The 23,915-nt window shown below is 42.3% G+C and overlaps 1 protein-coding gene across 1 annotated transcript in view; it reads right to left on the bottom strand.

The window, feature by feature from the left end:
* PCSK1 (proprotein convertase subtilisin/kexin type 1) overlaps nucleotides 1-23,915 on the bottom strand; it is a 40,003-nt gene that overhangs the window by 15,156 nt on the left and 932 nt on the right. The window contains exons 2-8 of the mRNA XM_008144526.3: nucleotides 20,907-21,011; nucleotides 17,318-17,428; nucleotides 14,815-14,961; nucleotides 13,466-13,542; nucleotides 6,575-6,663; nucleotides 3,600-3,772; nucleotides 2,412-2,624 (exon numbers count right to left, since the gene is read on the bottom strand). Of these exons, the coding sequence (XP_008142748.2) occupies nucleotides 2,412-2,624; nucleotides 3,600-3,772; nucleotides 6,575-6,663; nucleotides 13,466-13,542; nucleotides 14,815-14,961; nucleotides 17,318-17,428; nucleotides 20,907-21,011 (915 nt within the window). The remainder of the gene's footprint in view (nucleotides 1-2,411; nucleotides 2,625-3,599; nucleotides 3,773-6,574; nucleotides 6,664-13,465; nucleotides 13,543-14,814; nucleotides 14,962-17,317; nucleotides 17,429-20,906; nucleotides 21,012-23,915) is intronic.

Here is a 23,915-nt window from a genome sequence, read left to right as displayed (position 1 = left end):
GAATATTTTCTGCTATGAGATTCCCAAACGAAATGCTGTCTGTAAAAAAAAGGGACTGTTTCAAAAATCACTGTGAATCATGCTGGCCCATTAATCATCAGATCCATTGTGTTTGGTCTGGCATATTTAGAACTTCTGCCTCATGCAAAATTCCCTGTTGCCTTCAGATTGACATTTGACTGCCTGTTTGGTACAAGAATAGAAAGCCATTCTGATTTTGGCCACTTGAACTACTTGTTCAAAACTTGTTTAGTGTGTAGTTTGCACTCACTGTTGATGTGATTTGATGCCCATGAGTTAGTGTCCACATCTGCACATTGATGAAAATGGTGCTTTTCCAAATGGAAAGTGTGCTAGACTTAGGTCTAGTACACTGAATTCTAAAACTGCTGTTCAGTAGATGTATCCCAAGAGCAAGGCACTTGGTTTCCCCATCTGTAAAACGTGGTTGGCATTTCCTGACTCAGACTCTGAGGCTGGAATAATATCCTGCTTATGAAAGCATTTTTACACAATATTATTGAATGTAAAGAATTACCTAGGCTTATTTTAGCTTAATTGAAGAGGTTGCTGAGATGAAGGAAAGAAACCAAAGAGACTTCCAATCGGTCTGCCTGAAGAACCACAGTACTGCTGGTTGAGCAAGTAGTTGGGCCAAAGGATTACTAACAAGACGCCCACCCAGGCTCCTGCTCTCTGGTTTTTAGCTAGTGATTTCAATGTGTGGGAGGGAGGTGTAAAAAAATAATCTGTTCTAGCATCACCTCCTTTGGCTTCCCACTTGGAGTGGCTGAATTTCTCCAGTAATGGAGGCTCTGCTCCTCAGAGGGTTGCAGAAGCAAGGCTGCCCTTTTTACCTGTTGACGCAAGTGAGCCCCCAGAGATGACGGCTGAGGAAGAGGTTTGCGCAAGACAGAGACTATTTATTGCCACCATCTCAAATAGAATTCACCATCTGTCTCTATGGCTGATTACCTAAGGAGCGATCTTTACAAAGATGGAAATTCTGCCTCCTACTTCAGAGCAGAGCAGCTCAGATGAGGGACAGTCTGTGAAATGGTGACTCTGAAATGCATAGTGGACCATTTTCTCAAAAGCAACTCTGGACACACACAGGGACAACAGCAAAATATGTCTGATATGCTCCTTTCCAAGGCAATAAAATATGCCCGCCATAAAGAATCCCTTGGTAGCCCTGGCTGAAGTGGCTCAGTCGGTAGGGAGTCATCCTGTGTACTGAAAGGTTGTTAGTTCAATTCCCTGTCAGGGCACATGCCTGAGTTGTGGGCTTGATACCTGGTAGGGGGCGTGCAGGAGGCAGCCAATCCATGTTTCTCTATTACATGGATGTTTCTCTCTCTCTCTTCCCTGTCTAAAAAATAGATTAAGGAAAAAAAAAAGAATCCCTGGGCAGACTGTCACTATTATTTGTGTAATTGAAGATACGGGCATGAGAGGGAGGCCAGTGCTTTTCAGTTGAGACCACAGTTTTACTGTCTAAATTAGAGTAGTTGACAGAAGCAGGCAGAATTCCAGAATCGTGTTCCAGTATGAAGAGGACAGTAATCCTGACAATTTTGTTGAGATGCTATTAACATGAATTTTACAAACTTTTCAAATTCTAGTCATCTAAATGACCTGCTCTTTCATTGAGATTAGAATATACATACTTTAGCTAGTTGGCTCTTTCTGTGTCAGAAGTTAAATGTGGGTTTTAAATTTTTAAATGAAAAGTGCCTCTCTGTTCTTAAAGCTCCACGTGGCCCTTCCTCATCGTGCCCTTGAAGGAAAATCCAATAATTGTCCTTGGCAGTCTGACTCACGGCAGGGAAGGCACAGCCACACGTGGGCTGGAGATGCTCTCTGAGCACATACCCTTCCTGAGCTGCTTGTTCGGATGCTGAGAAGTTCACCTCAGGGGAAAGTGAGCCTGTTATTTTCCTGCAGGTCGTTTATTCTTAGGAGACATAGCTGGTGTATGCTCTGTATTTTTATCATCTGCTAAAGGGCAAGTCAGACCATATCCCTGCTATTAAAGGATCAACAAGTACAGGGTGATAAAGCCCCTACAACCCAGAGATGCCCTTTAAGGCTGTTTTTAGGGAGGCATCACCCAAGCTGCCTGGACATTTAGAGCCTTGGCTGTAGGTAATGACTGACTGGTGGCTTCTCAGGGCTCAGTTTAAAAATGACTGAGAGGCAACATCTTCCAGGCAGACGCGTACTTATCCCCGAGAGAGAAAACCTCCCATTATATGCCAGCCTTTCAAGTGAGCAAAGGACGAGTCTCCCCAATTGAGACATCACGCTTAAACAAATCAATTTTACCAAAGGTCCTGACCAAAGGGTTCCTGTGAATGCAAGCCATGCTCTTCTACCGAAGCAGAGAGAGTTAGACAAAAGCAACATACGATTCGCTGGTCGGTGTAATCCCCGCTGCTGTACGAGGTGGCCAGCGTGGAGGAGCACTTCTCGGCGTACCAGGGGGACAGGCCCTGCTGCGAGGCGCTGCTGATGGAGATGGTGTAGATGCTGTCTGTGTACCCATCGCAGTCACAGTTATCTCCCTGACGCCCCCCGTTCCCAGATGCCCAGACGAAGATGGAGCCCTTTCCTTGTCTCCCCTGAAAGAAAAACCTGAATATATCACTTCTATTATCATCTCTTGGGGGTCACTGTCACATCTCAATAAAATCCCCAACAAATACATGCTGAGACAGTTAATGTGGTCTTTTTCACCTCTAGGTACTCCAGCACCAATGCTGGAAATCTTGTGAGACTTCCTATTATGAAGCCACGGGCTTCTGGCTCTGCCAGTCCTTTCTCTGGGCTCTCTGGGATGGGGCAGAGCTGGGGCTTGCTTTCTTTTCTTTTTTATGCAAACTCGTACTCTGGCCCTTAGCACTTGCTCATTTTTTTTCACTCTTCCCTTGCCTTATGTCACTACTTTTGAATCTTTGAACTTCCTCTCCTTCTTTCTGCTTGAATCTTCTGGTTAACTAACAGAACAAAAAAAATCCGGCATTATTCAGATCTGCTTTGCAGCTGCATTGAAAGGGACTCTTCAATTGAATGGCCCTCGTCAAGGCTACTCTTTCTGTGATTTTTCAATATGTGCTCTCCAGAGTTTCTACTTCTGTTTCATCCTGTGCAGAACAAGGCCGTAGAATACTGGCGAGAATGCAATAAGCCCAAGGCGCACATACCCACCAGGCACGTGCAGAGCGGGCAGTAGCACTCTGTTATATTTAAGGATGCGTTTTCAGAGCATTTGAAAGAAGTCTGGGTGTAATTTATCTAGTGTGAAAATTCAAAACAGCAGGAAAATGAGAAAGGACATAATCCAGAGTATTTTTTAAAGTATATGTTTTAAGAGTAATGAATCTCTGTTGAATGTCAGACCCAAATGGGGAAAAATATCTCAACCCTTAACTTCTATCCCTCTTGAAGAATGATTTGGCTCTCTGAAAGCATTTCGAATCATAAGCAACTGCAAGAAATTGACAACCATTTCTTTCCATATAAGCTAAATGTTCTTCCCTTCTCAGCATAACCACAGACAGGTTTCATTTCAGGCGGGTGTGCGTGAAGCATCTCACCTGTTTAACACCATATTCAAACGCCTTCTGGGCTAGCCGACCAGGCCCCTCCACAGTTTTCCCATCGTCATTCGGGCCCCAGCTCGCACTGTAAATGTCCACATGCCCAGGATTGAATCCAATTGAACTGGCTTCAATAGCATCGGTCACAATGCCATCCAGCATTCTTATTCCTGGACAGCAAAACACACAAATAGTAAGTTGATGTCAGCATGTCCATGTAGAATGGCATAATGCTCTAAATATTTATTTTTTAAAAGGACTGTCAAAAGAGTCAAAAACAGGGTAACCACTGGATGTCCCAAATGCCCATGGCCTGCTTCTAACAGCACAAAAGAAAGATACAATCACTGCCTCCACATACTTGCTTACCCGCCTTTTAGAGATAACTATGTGCTATGCAGTAGCCATGGTTAACATGGATTACAAAATGTCCCACCTCCCTCCACTACTCCAATAACCTAGAAATGACAGGATAGCTTTTAGAAAGAGGCACCAAACAGCCCTCCCTTGACATACCTGCTCATGACTATACCACGAAGGGCTGTGGCCCAACCTGTGCCACACAAATGACTCTGTACGGGAAACCGTGGAGCTTACAAAGGTCTACCCACAATAGGAAACTAACAAATAGGAAAATAACTCTTGTTTCTAAGCACTGATTAAAAATAACCCAGAGGCCATTCTTTTATGTATTTGCTAAGAAACATTTTCAAGGAACATGCTTCCTTTTCTTCTAAATAATCTCAAGGATGAAATCATTGCCATGGATTTTGTTCCTGAGGGAGAATCGTTTTTCATCAGGAGCAGGCAGACGCGGTAGCTCCTGGTGCTTTCCTACGGGCTGCCACCCATCATCAGACTCATGTACTCAAGTGCCAGGAAGGCAAAAGCAATTTAGACAGATACAGGAAGCTACCTGGTTATTCCTGGCTTCAGGCTTATAATGCAACAGAGTGCACAGCTTCAGATTTTCACACTATTATTTACAATGGAGCACAGGTGAAAGAACACGTAATTGACATGGTTCATGAAAGTCATATGTATTTTGTTTAAAAATGCATTTGGGGGAAATTTCCAGCTCCTCAATTTTGAGGTGCATGATTTTGGGGCAAGTCACTTAACTTCTCTCTACCTCAGTTTCTTCAACTATAAAGTGGGGATAATAACAACTCACATGTATTGGTGATATACTATATGCGGCTACCATTCTTCAGGCTTTAAATGTATAAACTCATCTATCCTTACGACAACCATTTGAGGCGGGTCCTATAATGCTCCCCATTGTAGAGGTGGAGAAACGGAGGTCAGAGATGGACAGTGACTTGCTCAAGGCCACACAGATTGAAATTGGGAAGCCAGGACTTGAGTACCCAAATATGTCCTGTTAACTTGCAGGATACACTGCCTATAGTGTGTTGTTGGATAAGTGATGGCCATACAGTAGATGCTTAAAAATGAAAATTATTATATAAAAATGCACTTGGGGCTAGACTATCAAAGGGTGGAGTAATGGAAGAAAATCCGTAGACTTGGAATGAGAAGTCTTGTGTTTTAGCTCTACACTGCCGCAAACTGTTACCTCGAGAATCTTGCTTCTGATTCCTCCTTCATAAAATAAAGAGATCAGGTGATTCTCTCATAAACTATAGCTACTTAGTTTATTATTATTTAAAAAGTGAATTCTTTTTTCTAGGTGATTACATAATCTGTACTTCTTCATTTTTGTTAAATTAGCATGGCACTTTGATGGTATTAGTGTCAAAGTAATTAGGAATGACAAAATATAAGAGTGTGCTTTATTAGGGAGAGAGATCTTATATATGCCAAAATGGATATTTATTTTATTTATAAAAAGGAATACAGTCTCTGTGAGCTCTTTCGGATCCAGTCTCCACCACCCTTCTCCACAGGAACTGCATCAATGGGTTCTCTTGTCTTCCCACTGGGTTCCACCAACTGAGGGCAGCAGCAGGAGGTTGGGGGGTGAGGGGAGAGTGCGGTACTCACTCCCCTGATTCCTTCTTGTCTGGAAATAGCTTGGTGGTTGTGCTCAAGGCTGTAGCTCCTGTCCCGTGATTCTCTCCTATGGCCACAACTTTCTCTCTCCAGTTTCCACTGACACCTTCCACTTGCTCCTTTAGGCCTAAAGGTGGTAACATCTGCCTACATCTGTTAGCCCTTGTTGGTTTCCTTTGAACTCTTGTAAACAGTTCCTTTACTTAATTGCCCTGATGGAACTTACCATGTTTCCCCACAAAAACACAGACTGAAACAACTAGAGATTCTAAAGTCTTGCTATTGAAAATAACCTTTGGCTTCTTAATATAACAAGCATGTATTCTTTTTATTTAAAAACTCTTCTTTGCCATGAAATGAAGACCTGCAGAATTCAGAGGCAGGGAAATTCTTTGCCTAAATTTCTTCCTCCTCTTGTTCCCTGAATAAGCACACAATAAGAAAACCTTCTAAATCAGAACACAGAGAAAATTAGATTTGTTTTAAAAGCTATTCAACATCTCAGACCCCCTCCCCATATGTATTGGCTTATATTCAGCTATCATTTTCTAGGAATCCAGATCTATTAATTCATTTGCAAATCGCACCCAAGTTCTACAGCACATTTTGTATGGAGTCCATTTCTTCCTCTGGTTGTTGAAAGCCCCCACTTCCCACCTCATTTACACCAGGTAATGCAAGACTCAAGTTAAACGTGCAAAACTAGCCTGGCCGGTGTGGCTCAGTGGTTGAGCATTGACATATGAACCAGGAGGTCACGTTTCGATTCCCGGTCAGAGCATATGCCTGGATTGTGGTAGGGGGCATGCAGGAGGCAATGATTCTCTCTCATCTTTAATATTTTTCTTATGCCCTCTCACTCTCTGAAATCAATTATATATATATATATATATATATATATATATTTTTTTTTTTTTTTTTAAGTGCAAAACTACAGGAACAGCCCTCTGCTTTACCTCCGACTTTGGAATCATATGCAACTCCGACCCCACACTTGTGATTATTTGCTTGCATGGCAATTTCTCCTGCACATCTGGTCCCGTGTCTGAAGATTAAAAAAATAGGAATTATAAAACATAAATGAGATCAAACATTTGTTCTGTACAGGAATCCATGGTACATGGATATGTCAACTTTCTGTCTGCCTTTTCTCTGGTTTCTTCCCATCAGCATTAGATGAAATTTAGGTATCATATGAAGGGCATAGGCACAGGAGCCAGAGTATGTGAGTGTATGAGTTCACATTTTAGCTTCTGCCACTAACTAGTGGTGTGACCGTGGGTGTCCTCAAAGGGTTGTGAGATCACATGCGATACTGTGTATAGAGTGCTTAGAATAGTGGTTGGTACATAGTAAGAACCTAGTAAGTGAGCTATGGATACTATTATGAGCAACTCTGACACTTTTCAGAAATTGTTTGCAAGTAAGTGGCTTCTGCCCCATACTTTCTGGTAGTGAAGTGGCTTCTCACTTTCCCTCCTAGGGACTTTTTTGGATTAGGTTACCCTGGACCAGCCTCAGTAGGATATGATAGAACAGAGTCTTCTCCCAAGATATCCTCCTCCTCTAACCACACACCAAACTAAAACATCTGAGGGTTTCCTGGTACTAAGAGAGGTCTGAGATTTTAAGAAGACACTACAGGCTAATTGGGAAACCAGGAGACTTCTGCAACTCTGATTGGGACCAGAGGCCTGAACAAGATGGGGTTTGCAATCAGGCAGAAAGGGTAATTCATGATTTCTGAGTATTTGGAGGGGGAAAATCCATCTCTAATTCAGACCAAAGCCCGCCCTAGTTGGTATGGCTCAGTTGGTTCGGCGTCATCCTGTGCACAAAGGGTTTCTGGTTCGATTCCAGGTCAGGGCACATGCCCAGGTTGTGGGCTTGATCCCCCTGTTAGGGGGCGTACAGGAGGAAACCAATCAATGTTCTGCTCTCACATCTATGTTTTTCTCTCTCTGCCTCCCTTCCTGTCTCTCTAAAAATCTATTTAAAATAAAAAAGATAATGAAACAGGACAAAGCCCACCATTAAAGCATCAATTCTGAAAGTGTGCCTTTTCTCAGCCTGACCTCAGAAGGGCCTGTAAATTAAAAGAAATTTAATGTAAATTTGTTGATTTTATGACTATATTCTGTTATGCGAGCACCTGGGAGCATTGTGAAGACTGTTGGTGCCTTGGAGGAGCTGTTGACCAGATATGCTGACACAGAGGAAAAGAGAAGAAGCGTTAGTTAGTGCTGAGCAACTCGATCAGCCAGCTACTTTTATAACCTATGACCCTAGACGTCTATTAATTTTGCCTGGTAAGAAATATATAAATCCAAAATTAACTGGGTAATTCAAAATAATTCTGTTTCACTTATCTCTTTTTCTTAAAGTACCAGAGATGATTTCCCACTAAATTATGGTCCTGCTTCTTCTGAATATTGGCTAAGAAATCCTGCATCAGAACAATGTAATTATCTTTAATTCAAGGTCTTCCCTAGTGCAGCGACATCTGCTTCTTTTTTGCCTCCTAGAATTTTCCCCTTTTGGGAAGTGGCCCTCCCCTCACTCCTTGTGATTCTTTTTCTCTCACGAGGCTCCTTCTCCCAGACAAGCTTTCGATTAATGCAGAATATAAAGAGATTTCTATTCTTTCTCCAGAATCTTCAGCTTTAGGCTCCATCTGAGCCACGTGGATCTTGTTGCTAGGCAAGATTCTATTGAGAATGAAACTAGGAGATGGAGACAAAGTATTTGGTGTCTTGATGGCACATTACTTGAGCTCCTGGATCTTGCAATGCTTGAAGCTAAAGCATCCCTTGGGTGAAATTATTTTTTAATTGGATATTAATCTTTGAGTTAGGATTCTCTCACTTGCAACTGAAACTATCCTGACCACCATACCCATTTTCTAAGAAATGTGTTCCCATTGAATACATAGAAGGTGCCTTGTTTGATGGATTAGCCCTCTTTGCCTTTCTACAAGGAGAAATTCAGTTGCCATCCTCCAGGAAATCTATTCCCAACAGTCACCACTGCCTATATTTATATTTAAATAGTATGGGAGACAGGGCCCAGGATAGCAAAATGTCTAATCTAAGCCAACAGAATCAGCCTGTTTGAAAACATCCCTAGCATTGTACACCTGTCCTAAAAATGATGCAATGTGACATGACCTATTATTTATCTCTCCTTACACATTGAAGACTATTTTCTTGAAAGGTGTAGTAGGGTGATGCTACAAATAGGGGTTAGTATTTTTTCCTCCACTTATCCTCAGTTCCCACTTCATCCTTTGAAAAAGAAGGAAGGCTTTATCAAAGTGGTTCTACATCATTCTTTATAGACCTGTAGCCTTTTCTCTTCCCTTAGATCAGGCTCTGAGGTAAAATAACCCTCTATTATCTTAGAACAATGGTAGCAACTGACATTTAAACAAATTGACTTTTAGAAAAGTATTCCACAAGAGAGTTTAAAAACTACTATTATGCTGGTTAAAATATCCTTGTCACACATGTTACTTAACTAGAATCTGTAATTGGTATTTAAATATGAATACAGATTCATGCCAGCTTAATAGTAAGAGTTACCTGCACCTTTAAGATTTTATTACTTAGTGATTCCTCATTTGATTTGCAGAGGAGAATTCTAATGCAGCTTCTATAAATCTTATTTACATATTACTTGAGCTTCTGGATCTTGCACTGCTTAAAGCTAGAGCATCCCTGGGGTTAAATTGTTTTTTTAATCCCCATATTACTTAATCTTTGAGTTACAGCAGTAACACAGATAGTTTGGTGCCATAATGCCCTGTAATTGGGTGATAATAGATCTCAAACTGTTATAAGGCCAAGATAACATAGGGCATTCATTTTCCAAACCTGAGGGATTTATTTCTGACAACATGCTTGAAGGATAACTATTTTTTATAATATCCTTTGATAAATGATGAGGATGCTACATTTTTGGTTGATAGTCAAGAGGATCCTGAGAGATAGTTGCCTATTGTATAATTTTCAGATAGTAGATTCTGAACTGGCTCAGAAAATTGACTTGTCTCTGCTATCTCCTTTCACATGATAATATTCTTGTCATATTGATTTCTCACTGAAAAGAGGTCTATCCTAGTTGTTAAATGAGAAGCTTTAATCATCATCACCATCATAGCAAATACAACTTTTTTTTATGTCACAGGCACTATGCAAGCCAATTACATATATAAGCTCATTTAATCCACACAGTAACCCAATAAAATAGATACTACTACTATTATCCCTTTTTAATAGGTGATAAAACTGAGGCGAAAGAAGTTAAATAATTTACTTTAGTCACTTAACTGTTAAGTGGCAGATCTAATACTTGATCTCAATCTAGCTGCAAAGTCTGTACTTAACTGTTTGGCTACTCTACAATCACTCTGTACTATGTGGGAGATCCAGACTATGCTCTGAAGCTCAGAGTTTTCAGGACAAAATAAGTACATTTATATGGGCTACTTCCTTATGGGCCTTTGGAGCTCTGTGAGTTGGAAGAATCTATAATAATAAAAGTGTAATATGCAAATCGAACGACCGAACAGCAGAACAACTGTCCAGATGACCTTCTGGACGACCACACTATGACACGCACTGGCTCCAGGCTAGCCAAGGCAGGTGTGATGTGATTGGTCGGGGGCCCCACCATCACCCCATAATCGCCCCGCAGAGGGAGGCCCAGGACACCCTCTGTGGGGCAATCAATGTGGGGGCTCCGTGATTGCCCCAAAGAGGGAGGCCCAGGCCACCAGCCAGAGGGGCAATTGATGGGGGCGGAGGGGCGGCGGGTAAGAACACTACGCAATAGCCCCAAAGAGGCTACCTGGCCAGTGGTGGTGCAGCAGGTGGGTGGGGTATCCCTCTGCATGGCAATTGATCGTGGAACCCCGCGATTGATTGCCCCAAAGAGGAAGGCCCAGGCTACCTGGCTGGGGTGACAGAGGGAGGCCCAGGCCACTGGACTGGCGGGGCTGCAGCAGATGGGCGGGGCCTCCCTCTGTGGGGCGATCTATCTGGGTGCCCAGTGATCAATCACCCCACAGAGGGAGGTCTAGGCCACTGGCCAGCGATGCTGTGGCAGGTGTGTGGGGCCAGCCAGCGATCACCCTGCAGAGGGAGGCCCAGGCCAGCCAAGCAATTGCACCCCACGCCTGTCACCTGCAGAGGGAGGCGACCAGTGGTGGGAGAAGGGGGGCAGCACCACACAGATGGCAAGCAGTGGCAGTGGTGGGGGTGGGGCCAGCTGCCAGCAGCCTGGGGAAGGAAAGCCCCGATAGGTCCTGATCGCTGGCCAGGCCTAAGGACCCTTCCCGAGGGGTCCCAGATTACGAGAGGGCGCAGGCTGGGCTGAGGGACACCCCCCACACCCTGTGCACGAATTTCATGCATCGGGCCCCTAGTTATATTATAAATACTGTGTTTATTATAAATACTGTGATGTGAGATTTCCTCTTTTGGGGAAAAAATAGAGGGAAATCTGTATCCCTCTTCTCATGAGTAGAAAAACTCTAGAGAATATCATTTTATTAAGTATTCACCTATCACACAGCCATCACCAATGTCGGATCCTGGGGTCAGACCCAGAGTGCACTGCCTGGGGAGGAGGCAACACCTCCAGCTAACAGCCTCCTCCACTGCACCCATGTGACTGCGGCATATTTCCTCTTACTCTTGACTAAGTGGGTGAGGTGAGAGTTGTCATTTTTACTAAATTCCAAGAAGGGCACGCCTTTCTTCCAAGCACTTATTGCCATTTCCTTAGGAAGTTCCTTTCAGGGGGCAAGGAAGTGATGCCTTGTCACCCACTTTAGGAGAAAAAAATAAAACAATAGAAGCAGAGAGGTGACGTCCTCGTCACTCTCAATACTGGTGATGAGCAAAGTCATGACAACCAGGCAGGCCAACATCACAAGGTCATGTCCCAAGAGAGCAGATGTTCCTCCTGGTCCTGCACTGCCACGACTCAGAAAATGGCAGAAAATTTACCTGGGGACCCTGCTGTGAGTTCTGGAAACATCTCACTTTCCACCAAGGACACTCCCTCACAGTTCTTGTTGTATTGTTACTAGAATGTTCTAACCTCTCGTGGGTGTTTGCAGTTAACCCCTTTAAGAGATAAACCCTAGAAGAAGTAAGTGATACTGAAAGAAGCAGTATCTTGGAACCCTCCCCAATCCTCCTCTTCTCCCCAAGGAGGAAATAGACACCCTGAAGTTGAAGCCAAGTCCATGAGCCCCAGCCTCCCTTCCTGGGTTTTGTCAGCCTCTGGAGGGGAAACCATTCAAAGAAACAACTTTAGGTCAAAATTATGGCATCAGCCACACTGGAATTTTGAGAGAGAATAAGGGAGAAAGAGAGAATAAGGGATAAGGAAAGTGAAAGTGAGAGAGAGGAGAGAGAACTTGATTGACCTGAGTTGGATAATAGTCCAAGAGGGAGAAAGCCACAAGAAGAGAAGAGGGAAGCACTTTATGGGGCATCCACAAAGCTTTTTGTGGCTTGCTCTTTCCATTCCCACTTGTAACAGCAAGCCCTAATTTTGCCTTAGCTTGATCTGTTTTGGTGTAAGTCTCTTCTAGGTGGAGCATATAAAGAGGAAAGTGTGAATGTCTCCTTGAAGTCTATGACATGTATCATTATGCAGAAAGATGAGTTCACACATGGACAGCGACACTTGAGGCCACGTGCCTAGAGGGTGAAGTTTTTTTGGGTTTAGGAAAGAAGGTTAAACTGTCTTTGAGTCTTTACTTGGCTCCCTGCTTTGGCAGGTCTGGCTCTTGGCCGCCCTCATCACCCTGCAGCTGCTATGGAGAGTCAATTTAGAAGTCAGAAGATATCCTCTTGTTCCCCCTTAACTTTCGAATGTCCAGCAGGAGCTCTGGAACAGGGTGCTAACTAATCCAATGCCCCAGAGGCTGTGCTGAATTTGACAACCATGCCTCAAGGTACTTTTCTCTTGTCTGGTGTCTGGCCCTGCTCTTCTGAAGAAACTGGTGAGCATGGTTGTGGCCACCATAGGAAGCTTTGGGGATTTATTATCTTGGGCATCTATATTTTTTTTCATGACTAACACCAAGCATGTTTCTAATATGGGAAGATTATTAGAGGAATAGGGAACACGGGTGGGCTAAACATTTTTACTCTTTATGCCCCAAGCATTCTTTCTAAAGCTATAACTATTCAGTAACATTTGAGGGGAGTATCCTATCCTATATAATAAAAGGGTAATATGCAAAGTGACCCTAAGGGCAGAATGACAGGGAACAATCGGTTGCTATAATGCACACTGACCACTAGGGGGGAAGACGCTCAACACAGGAGCTGCCCCCTGGTGGTCAGTGTGCTTCCACAGGGGGAGCCCCGCTCAGCCACAAGCCGGGCTGATGGCTGCAAGCGCAGTGGCAGTGGCGGGAGTCTATCCCACCTCCTCAGCAGCATTAAGAATATCCCACTGTGGCTTAGGCTCAATCCCCTGGGGAGCAGGCCTAAGCCAGCAGGTGGACATCCCCCAAGGGGTCCCAGACTGCAAGAGGGTGCAGGCTGGGCTGAGGGATCCCCCTCCCCACCCACCCCCTCACCCCCGTGCATGAATTTTTGTGCACCAGGCCTCTAGTTTTATAATATAAGAAGAAATTTTAATTGAAATATGGTTCTATAAGCTAAAAGGAATATTAAAAGAGAAGTTTGGGTTTCTGTTTTAAAAGCAGTACAATATTGTGGTATGGATAGTGTGCAAAAATAGTTCTGAGAGCTCAAATAAAGGCACTTTAAAGTACTACACCCCCCGCCCCCGCCCCCCCTAGCAAATCCACCTTTACTCACTTGTTCTCATTTGTGGGATCATATCGGGGAAATGGATCATGGTCATTATCATTAAAATCATAGCTAGCCTCTGGATCCTGAAAAGACAACAAAAATAACACTGTAGCATCATAAAAAAATGACACAGCACTCCCCAAGCTTTCTACCCCTACCCCCTTTCCAGACTGGCTGGCAGCTTGAAAGTCTGCATTTCAGAGTTTCTGGCCCAGTGGTTGATCATGTGTTAGGCCCATAAACCAGGAAGAGACAGAGAAGCAAGCCAGCATCCAGTTCTCAGTGAATGTTACCAAACCAATAGCCCGTGGACACTCATAGGATACGAAAACCGGAGGAATCCGTTCAGTTAATTCAACCACCTCATTTCCCAAACGAGAAAGTTGAGGTCCAGAGAAGTTGAATGGCTTAACTAAGCTACAGAGAAGTTAGCAACACCGTGACACTCATCTCACTTATGAGTATAGGTGGAAAGAGGTGGGTCAGGTTCACAGCATCTCTTTCCGCTTCCCCAGGTATACCAAATAAACGTGTAGTTTAAAGAGGGTGTGCTTGAAATTCAAGACAAGCTTCCAGGTCCCACCCCCTTTTCAACCAGATGGCTACACTTAAACATCTCCCACTAGGAATTCTATCACCACTACTGCCACTTCTCCGTATTTTCATATCCTTTCATAACCCCTACTTCCTGCTAATCTTCATCTCTTCTTTCCCTTCCCCGCCCCTCCCCTTTGCTCTTTAGCTGTGGATGTGGAATGTAGCTGAGTAGAAAGGTTAGAGAAAGACAAGGGACAATGTTAACGATGAAGCACTGATCTAAATAAAGGCCTAAGCTATTATGGAAAGCTTCATAAACAATTAAGTAAATATTTTTCATTTACTTATTTCCCACTTCTAATGAGCTTTCTTTTCTCAGCTTGTCCTTTTTGCACTGTGTGCTGCACACTTTGAATTTGCATGGAAGGCATCCTATTCACATAGCTTCGCAGCGTGAGAGATGCTGACTCGTGAGGGAGGTGAAGAGGAAGACTGTGAAAACGATCTCGGGCATCAGGCTGGATTTGATTGCTTTAATGCCACCCGTACTGAATGGCATGGAGTGTGAATGACTTTTAATCATTTACTTGGCGTAGGTGCCTTTTCCCACCCCCAGTACATATGATTTTGTACAGTCCTTAGCTCCATTAAATTCTTTCGATGTCCCCTGATACAGTAAATTCATATGGGCTGCCAGGGAGGTGAAGGAAATGGCAAAACCTTGGGCCATCATTCCCTGGGCCAACATCTGAGCAGCTTCCTGTTTGAGGGAAGGAAAGCCCTAACTGTGTGTCTTTGTAGACAGCTCCCAGACTCACATAATTGTCATAGATGTCTGTGTGATTCCACTCCAAGCCATCATCCAGTACAGTGATAACAACTCCTTTGCCAGTGATGCCTTTTTGCCAAACAGGTATCACATGGAGATCCAGCTTGGGCAGGGATGCAGTCATCCTAGTATCTTGCTGGTAAAGAAACACAAAGAAGCATTGGTAAAGGCATAATTTCCTTGCTACAAAATGAGAACTGAAGCCACAGTCCGGAGACCCATCTTTGTTTTTCCTGAGGTCACTCTTCTCTTTAGAAGAGGACAATTAGGTGAAATAAAAACAAAGTTGAGGGTAGGGTCCCGTGAATCATCAGAGTGCTGCTCTCCCCAGTTGTTCCAATGGAAAATCACTCCAAAGAATGAATCACCCTGTGCCCTTCTCTTTGAGCTTCAGTGGCTTCGGAGAAGACATTTGTCCCTAACTTTCTTTCATTTATAATGACATGTTCCAGCCTTCCCTCTACCTAAGCTTTATCTGATAGCCCATGTTTCCATCTTCCCAAAATCCTAAGCTTCTTTTGCCACAACAAACCTACTTTATATTGTCTTGTTCACAGTCATTCGTGTATGTTCTTTATAACTTTTTTAAAAGGAAAAACAGAACCGAGAATGACCAGGATGTTGTGGTCTCACCAGGACTTGCAATTTAATTGTCTATTTACAAATATGAGTGATTTAGGGAGTATCTGTGGGAGGAAATTTGGGGTTTTCTTTTGCAGATAGCATTTCTGAAATGTGTGGGACTATAGGAGAGAAGAGCTGGACAGCAAGGGAACACAGGCCTGAGCACATTCCTGTGCATTTGAGAAAGGCACATTCGAAGCGTGCCAGGTTTCTGGTAACGGGGTCAATATGACATTTATAAATAACAATCAAAAGTTTCAATGAACGGACTGCTGATACACTCAGAAAGAGGTGGGGGAAGACCTTACTAACCAACATGAAGCTGAGTTACAGGAGGCTGGAACTACAGACAGATTGTTGGCTAAAGCTGGGGAAGAAGGCCTCTCTGTCAGTCACAAGAACAATCATAGAATGTGGTTGTTAAGAGTAGGGCCTCTGGAGCTCTGAATTATGAGCCACTAGTAACCAGGTGACTTTGGCAAGTTATTCAACCTGCCAGTGTTTCTACTTCTTCATCTGTTAAATGGGCAGAATAGCTACTAGTTATATCTACAACATAATGTTATTGTAAAAATTAAGTGAGTGAATTCATGTCAAATAGTATAGAATAGTATTTGGCACATAGTAAATGCACAAATGTTAGCTAATGAGACTCTTTTTCAATGAGCAAGTAATGCTTAGGTTAAGAGAAAGTCAAAAGGAATTGATCCCCTTTGTGGTCCATTATGCAACAAGGATGTCTAAGCCTTAGCTTATGACCATCATAAAAATTTATCTTTTATAATATTCTTTTTTTAATATATTTTATTGATTTTTTTACAGAGAGGAAGGGAGAGGAATAGAGAGTCAGAAACATCGATGAGAGAGAAACATCGATCAGCTGCCTCCTGCACACCCCCTACTGGGGATGTGCCCGCAACCAAGGCACATGCCCTTGACCGGAATCGAACCTGGGACCCCTCAGTCCGCAGGCCGACGCTCTATCCACTGAGCCAAACCGGTTTTGGCAATCTTTTATAATATTCTTAACATATATTAATACTCTGGAGGCTTTTTACTAAAACAGAAGGGAGAACACTTTGTAGGCTAGCAACACCCACATACCAATAAGGATTTGGTAACTATCTTAAAGATAGAATGGTTTGCAAAACTGGACATCTGCAAATAGGTATCTTTTATCTTTCCTTGTATTCTTCACCTTGTTCAGAAATTCTCACCTGTAAGCATGTAAAAATTGTCACTCAGAGGTTTATATACGGAATCATGTTTACTGTGTTCTTTGAGTGATGGTTCTCAAGAATAACTTTAACCAAATGTGTTTTTTTGCATTAATACTGTTTTGGAACCCCTAACTTGCAAGACATGATTCTTTTGCACTTACTCCAGGTAAGCTTAAGAAGACATGAAGGTAGCCCTAACTGGTTTGGCTCAGTGGATAGAGCGTCGGCCTGCAGACTGAAGGGTCCTGGGTTCGATTCTGGTCAGGGGCACATGCCCAGGTTGCAGGCTCGATCCCCAGTGGGGGACGTGCAGGAGACAGCCAATCAATGATTCCCTGTCATCATTGATGCTTCTATCTCTCTCTCCCTCTCCCTTCCTCTCTGAAATCAATAAAACTGTATTAAAATTTTTTTTAAAAAAAGAAGACATGAAGGTAACCCCCACCCCCACAACCATAGCAGCTGAAGATTTGTGTTTCAGACACTCCCACCTAGTAAAACAGAAGATCCAGATCATGGAAGGTCACATTAGCCCTGACCTCCAAATAACATAGCCCTCTGCTGAATTCTCCATCATTAAGACAAATCTATTGTGCAGATGTAACAAAATAAATAATGAGGGTCCCACACAGTCCTGCAGGTACTTACCAGGTACCACTGCTGATTCCACATCGGGTCATTGAAGAGATTTACTGCTGAGTCTCTCCGAACTGAACGTTTACTTCTCTCCTTTCCATACTGTTGTTCAGCCCATATAACCTACAAGGAGTTTTATAGCAAAAAAAATCAACAGCCAAATAGCTACCTCCGTGTAATCATCTTTCCTCTAACTAGGCCTAATACCCTTCCCATCAGAGTTTAGGCAGCTCCACAATGTTTATGTTTAACTACAGATCAAACTGGCAGCTCAGGGAGAAGGATTTGCCCACTGGGGAGATGAACATTTCCTCTATTACAGTCAAGTGAACCTTTAGGCAGAGGAGAAGTGATGATTGCCTCAAATTATTTACACTGTGATTACAGTGGGAGTAAAAGTTCAGCCTGCTTTCATCAGCAAATGGACCATAATACCCATTTTTTATATTGAGGTTCCAGGACTCTGTAGGTGGAAATTTGTTCGTGTTCATGGAATGAGTCAACAGACTAAGAGATCCCAGAGACTGTTTTTATAATGCTCTTACAGCTTAATTTCTCTTCCATTACACACAAAAGGTAGAAATAGTAAGTGTTACACAAGACAAGAAAGGTGCTATGTCTTTGCAAATCTGGCTCCCCTGTGCTTCATCCTCCTACTTAAGAGTATTTAATATAAGAAACAGATCCAGAGTGATGAATGAGCACTATTGACCATGCACACTTACCATTAATTTAGTCTCATGTATTATGCAAAGAGATCTGACAGTACAAAAATTACCTGCCCCACATTTACGGCATAATCCTATTATACTTGAGGTCCTGAGAGGGAGAGGGGCTGCCTTGTGGCTATATTCTGTAGCAGATAATATCCTGCTCTTACTTTGCTGGGCAACAAGACTGTTTCCTACCCAAAGCATATCCTCTCTGTTGTAAACATGATGACAGCCCAGGGTTTGTTGGGATATTGTTAACATGAGGATACTTAGGAGTCATCCAAAAATAAAAACTAAAAGATAATTTGCAACTGAAGGATAAACCTATCCACTAAGACTGAATTTTCAATTAGAAAATATACTGCAGACCAATTATAAATATTGGAGAGACTTGAGAGCTAGAAATTAGTCACTATAATTTATTTTTAAAGTGCCTATATTTTCAAGCTTATTTGACTTAAAATACCCACTGCTTCGAATATACTGCCTGTCTCTGAGTCGATCTTTGAAAGCTGGCTGCTAGGGAATAAGAACTAATTTTTGAGGATGAGAGTAGCTTATAGTTGGAGATTTCATTAACAGCCTTATAAAGATAGAGGGTTGCTGCATTTCAGAGGGCTAATTTGAAAGGATATTATTCCCTATCAAAAACAGGCAGTAAAATGACAAAAGCAATTTTTTAAAAATGGAATATAAAAAGAGGCACTCTGACACTCAATTGTTGGAAACTGTTGTGATCAGTGTCACTGACTACAGATCCCTTATTAATCTCTATAAGAGCAAACCAAGTCGGACAGAATAAAATGGTGCTCTTACTATCATGTGTATAATAGGTATTATGCACTTAATTTTGTAAATAATCCTTTTGATTTGGAAAGAGCATTAAAGATCACTTAGTCCACCTGTCCTTTCAAGCTTTTATGGGTTCTAGAATTTTTCTACATTAAATTATTCAGGAGATAATTTTATAGGATCATACAGACTTATTTCTTATGAAGTGATGTTAGAGAGTACATTCTTAGCTCTTCTTCATTACTCCTTGAGATTTCTCCCCCAAATCAACTATTAAGGAAATATCTAAAGAATGGAACTGGTGCATCTGTTCATTTTAGTGAGATTGTTTTAAGTAATAACAACAGCTAGGAATGCTCCACTCTATCCAGTTTTCTCCTATGAAGATGAGAAGGGAGGTCAGTTTGATTTCCTGTGCATTGCTGACAGGCATGCCTTTAATAAACAAGGAAGTCTCTCTCTTGTTTTGCCCAAGGACTAAGCTTAGCCGGAGTCCTGAAATTTGTCCTTCTTCCCAGAGCCTACAGATAATAAGCTGTCTGTTTTGGGATGGTGAAGGAAAGTCTTCTCTGGACAAGAAACTTTTAAAGTAGTGTTCTGGGCTCTGATTTGGTCTCCTACTTCTAGCCATTAATGCCAGTAAAAGCCAGCAATGGGTGTGTATGAGCTGTGTGCCACTGTCTGTGGTCCTGAGATAGCATTCTTTGTCAGGGTGTGGTTGCATTTTACATTGGAACAGTAGTAACCTAGATCCAATTATTCCCTACCCTCATAATCTGTCTTATTATTTTCTTAACCTTTTTTAATCCTCACCCAAGGATATGCTGCTATTGACTTGTTTTTGTTTTTTAAAGAGAGAAGAAAGGGTGGCAGAGAGAGAAAGAGAGAGAGAGAGAGAGGGGGGGGGGGAGAGAGAGAGAGAGACCCTCCTGTACATGCTCTGACTGGAGATTGAACAGAAATCTACACATGTGCCCTGATGGAGAATTGAACCCACAATTCTTTGGCACATGGGATGACTCTCCAACCAACTGAACTATCTGGCCAAGGCTGTCTTATTCGCTTTTTAAAATTCTATTAGTTGCAGAACAAATGAAAAAGCAAATTATTTCACAGGGTTTGTGAATTTCATATACTTTCAACAGTTCTTTTACCTTTCTTTCACTTACACATTTCTTTCTAGGAAGTTGAAAGTTTGTGTTCTGTCTCTCACAAAACTTTTGTAAGTCTCTAGATTGTCCTAGGCAACAGAAATCATGTACACAGATATTAGCCTAGACAGGATAAGTTTCCATCAGTATGCACATTTTTGAGAAAAGGCAACATTGTATATGCAAACTGCAATATTCCCAATATAGTCAACATTTCTATTAATGTTTGCTGACCTTAAAACAGACTTTAAAAATCAATAGTTATATTATACATACATTCAGATTATCCAAATATTATTTACCTATATTCATTCTAGACATTTCGTGCTGTTGCCTAAACATTGAATATGTATTCAAACCAGGCTAAAAAGAGATAACGTGTTTTGGATCAAACAATATAATACTTAGGAAAACTTTTATTTATGAGACATGGATTTAAAGCTCCCTCATAAATACTAGTTTCCTATACAACCAACCTAAATAGAAATGGCAGGATGTCATTTTCAATTACAGTGAAATGTTATTAAAAGCAAGGCTCATATATTTCTTTGGCATTCCCACATCAGATATTGAAGTGCTTGGTACATAATAGGCATAACATAAAAGGTTGTTGATTGATTGTATTGTCAAACATTTTAATTAGTGCTGCCACTTTATTTTCAATATTTACTTTCATGACTGTAGACTGGATTTGTGAGGTGTGTGTGTGTGTGTGTGTGTGTGTGTGTGTGTGTGTGTGTGTAATTTAGATAATTCAACCAATTCAATCCAACCCAGTTATTATGTATAATTTCCACAACCCTGTGGAAATAACAAGCACTACAGATGAATAATTGTGATCTTAATAAAGAAGAATCACATTTGCGAAGTGCTTTTGCTCTTGTGGGCAATCATATAGAGAGCAGATAAGTCAGGTTGTTTTGAAGACAAATGCACAACACTTACACGATCATCATCAGATAATCTCTTAGTGATATGAAGGGCACTCCTTCGAGACCGCCGGGGGTGGTTTTTATGTCTGAAGAGGTAATGATTTTCGAGTGATCCGATCTATAAAATAAAAGAAATTAAAAATAAAATCCACTTTCCAAAATAAATATATGGAGTCAATTGAAACCAAGCTAAATTAGAGACAGTTTTTATTAAGCCCATTCCTTGTACATGAAGTTAACTGTTTTTGTCATGAAGAAGATACTGTTAGAAGCCATCTCTCTCTGGTTAGTGTGTTGAGTGAGAGGAACCTCATGACGTTATCACTTGGGCTCCCACTATACTTGGGGGCTGAGGTGCTTCTGTTTCACACATTTCAAAGGAACTCCATTTGTTTTTCTATGAGACAATATTGTGTAATTGGGTAGATATTTCTTTTTTAAAAACCCATTTTATCAAATTCATTCTTTCAGAGAACAATAATCTGTGGAAAGCAAGCAAACCCTTTGTTTACTATGTATGGTCAGTGTCACATTCACTTGCAACAATTTGTTGTTGTTATCAAATATAACCATTGACTCCATAGTGATAATTGTTACAAGCTACGAGTAGTGACCATTAGACTTTCCACTAGTTTACAGCTTTGGGGGAAAAGCCAACATGCCACATTTAGGGCAGATGTAAACTCCCCTGGGTGACTATCAACACCTTTGGTTCATTTAGAACTATGTTCATTATTCTTTTAAGTTAGTGTCCCTTTATTCAAAACAGTACTTAATTTGAAGCAATCAAATTCTCTAGATACCCTGTATTTCTTTTTAAATTAAGGGACAAATAACTGGCTATGGGTTATTTCAGAAGAACTGTATTCTTTAATTTGGTGGTTCTCAACACCTAGATGATTTTTTTAAATCCTCACCCAAAGACATGCTTATTGATTTTAGAGAGGCAGAAGGGAAGGAGGGAGGGAGAGAGAGAGGGAAGGAGGGAGGGAGGGAGGGAGGGAGGGAGGGAGGGAGGGAGGGAGGGAGAGAGAGAGAGAGAGAGAGAGAGAGGAGGAGAGAGAGAGAGAATGAAAATCAATTGGTTGCTCTGATTGGGGGTAGAACCTGAAACCCAGGTATGTGTCCTGACCAGGAATCAAACCCATAACCTTTTGGTATATGAGAGGACACTCCAAACAACTGAGCCATACCAGCCAGGGTATCACCTAGAGAACTTTTAAATAGAGATCCTTAGGCCCTGCTCAAAGCCTAAACTTCAAGGAGTAAATCTGTTATAAGTTCTAGATTGAGTTGGGGAGGAAAAACAGTAGCTATAGGAAAGATCACCAATGCTTAGCTCTATTTTTGCTATTAAACTGGTTTTGCTCACCCCCCAATCCTGAGGCCTTAAGGAGCTCAGCTAACTTAGTGAAAACAGAGGGAGAAATAAGCAGAACCAGGAAAGCATTATTAGTTTTTTACAAAGAATTGTTATTTTTTAGACATTTGTTAGTAATGCCACTTTAACTGAAAATGGCTAGAGAAAATATAGCATATGCAAATCATGTGTAAATATAGTTTTTCCTACTATTTTTTAAAGCTTGTGACTATGCCATCCCTTCCTTGAGGATCCTACCAAGAATTCTGACTTATTGTTTTTTAGTTTTGGTATTTGTGACTTTGAAAGGCAATTCCTATAATGAATGGTCCAGGTTTGGATGTATGCCTGGGGCTAATAGGTGAGAAAAGGAAGAAGGATTATCTTTTGCTCTCTCCCACAATCTCCTTCCACAGTTACCAGTTACAGTGTTATTTAGCTGTCCAAAGGTTATAGGATTAAGCCCCTAGTCTGCCCCCCACCCTTATAGGACACACAAGATCTCCATCATGCCCCCGATACACACCAGTACGATTCCACTCACTACACACTCACTCTCTCAAATACAATTCCTTGCAGTTTCCAAATTACTACTAAGCAGCTTTCTTTGTATCTCGGTTTCCCACAAGCGATTTTCGATGTCTGGAGTGCCTCTCCAATCTCATCATGCTTTCCTATCAGACTTTGACTTCTTCCTAAACACTGTGCAAGTGTTTCCTCCTCTGTGCCGTCCTCTTTCACCCCTCCCCAATTCCCTTGCCACTTCAATCCACAAAGATGGAGACTCTGGGTACAGCTATTACTACACCAATGACATGCCATTACAACCATTTGTTTCTAAACCAGTCTCCTCTAGATTCTTGACGTTTTGAAAGTCTTTTCCTCCTAGTCCTCAGCCCCTAACAGGGAGCCTGGCACAGAATGAGGTGTGAACAAAAGCAGAAGTTTTGGTCTGATGCTGGGACACGGAGAAATCGATCTGTGTACTGACTTTTCTGCTGGGCATTTCAAAGGCAGTTTGGCTCATAAAGTTGGAGAACGAAGCGTCTGGCAAAGGGAAGGCATATTCCCCAGTGGGTTCGCTGTATGGCGTAGCCTACGCCCACGCAGATTACTCATCTGTGACTTCAGGCACAGCTCTGCCACCACCTCCAGAAAAAACGGCGCCAAAATGTTTTACAACTCCCTCCTCCTCCGCTCAACTCCCAAGGCAAGAGGTGAGGGCTTGATTCTAAGCCAAGGAACACTTAGATTCGAACTCACATCCCCGGGTTTTCTCCCCTGAATTACGCAGCTAAGCAGCCCATCCCGTTCCTCCCGCCCCCACGCCCACCCTCAAGCCTTAAAGCTCCCGCCCCGCCCCCAGCTGTCTATTAACACAGTCCTCACTCGGAGGCAAGTTTCCCTCTCAAGCTGAAACCCCCAGGGATGCTATTATGCATTTGGCTGTGGAACAGAAAATAAATAAATCTTTTCTCCACAGTCAGTTTTGAAGTTTGACCCTTTGGGTGGGGGTAGGAGTGCTGACGACCAAAGCAAAGTTGTGAAGCTCGGACTTTGCAAGTTTTCGGTGAATTCCCCGGGCGTGAAGAGTTGGTCCATATCTTTTACCCATCTTCCCCCCCACACCCCGCCCCCGCCAGCTCCCCAGGACCCTAGCGA

This window comes from Eptesicus fuscus, chromosome 4 (genome assembly GCF_027574615.1).
Source record: "Eptesicus fuscus isolate TK198812 chromosome 4, DD_ASM_mEF_20220401, whole genome shotgun sequence".
Taxonomy (NCBI): domain Eukaryota; kingdom Metazoa; phylum Chordata; class Mammalia; order Chiroptera; family Vespertilionidae; genus Eptesicus; species Eptesicus fuscus.
This window is presented reverse-complemented; position numbering and strand designations above follow the sequence as displayed.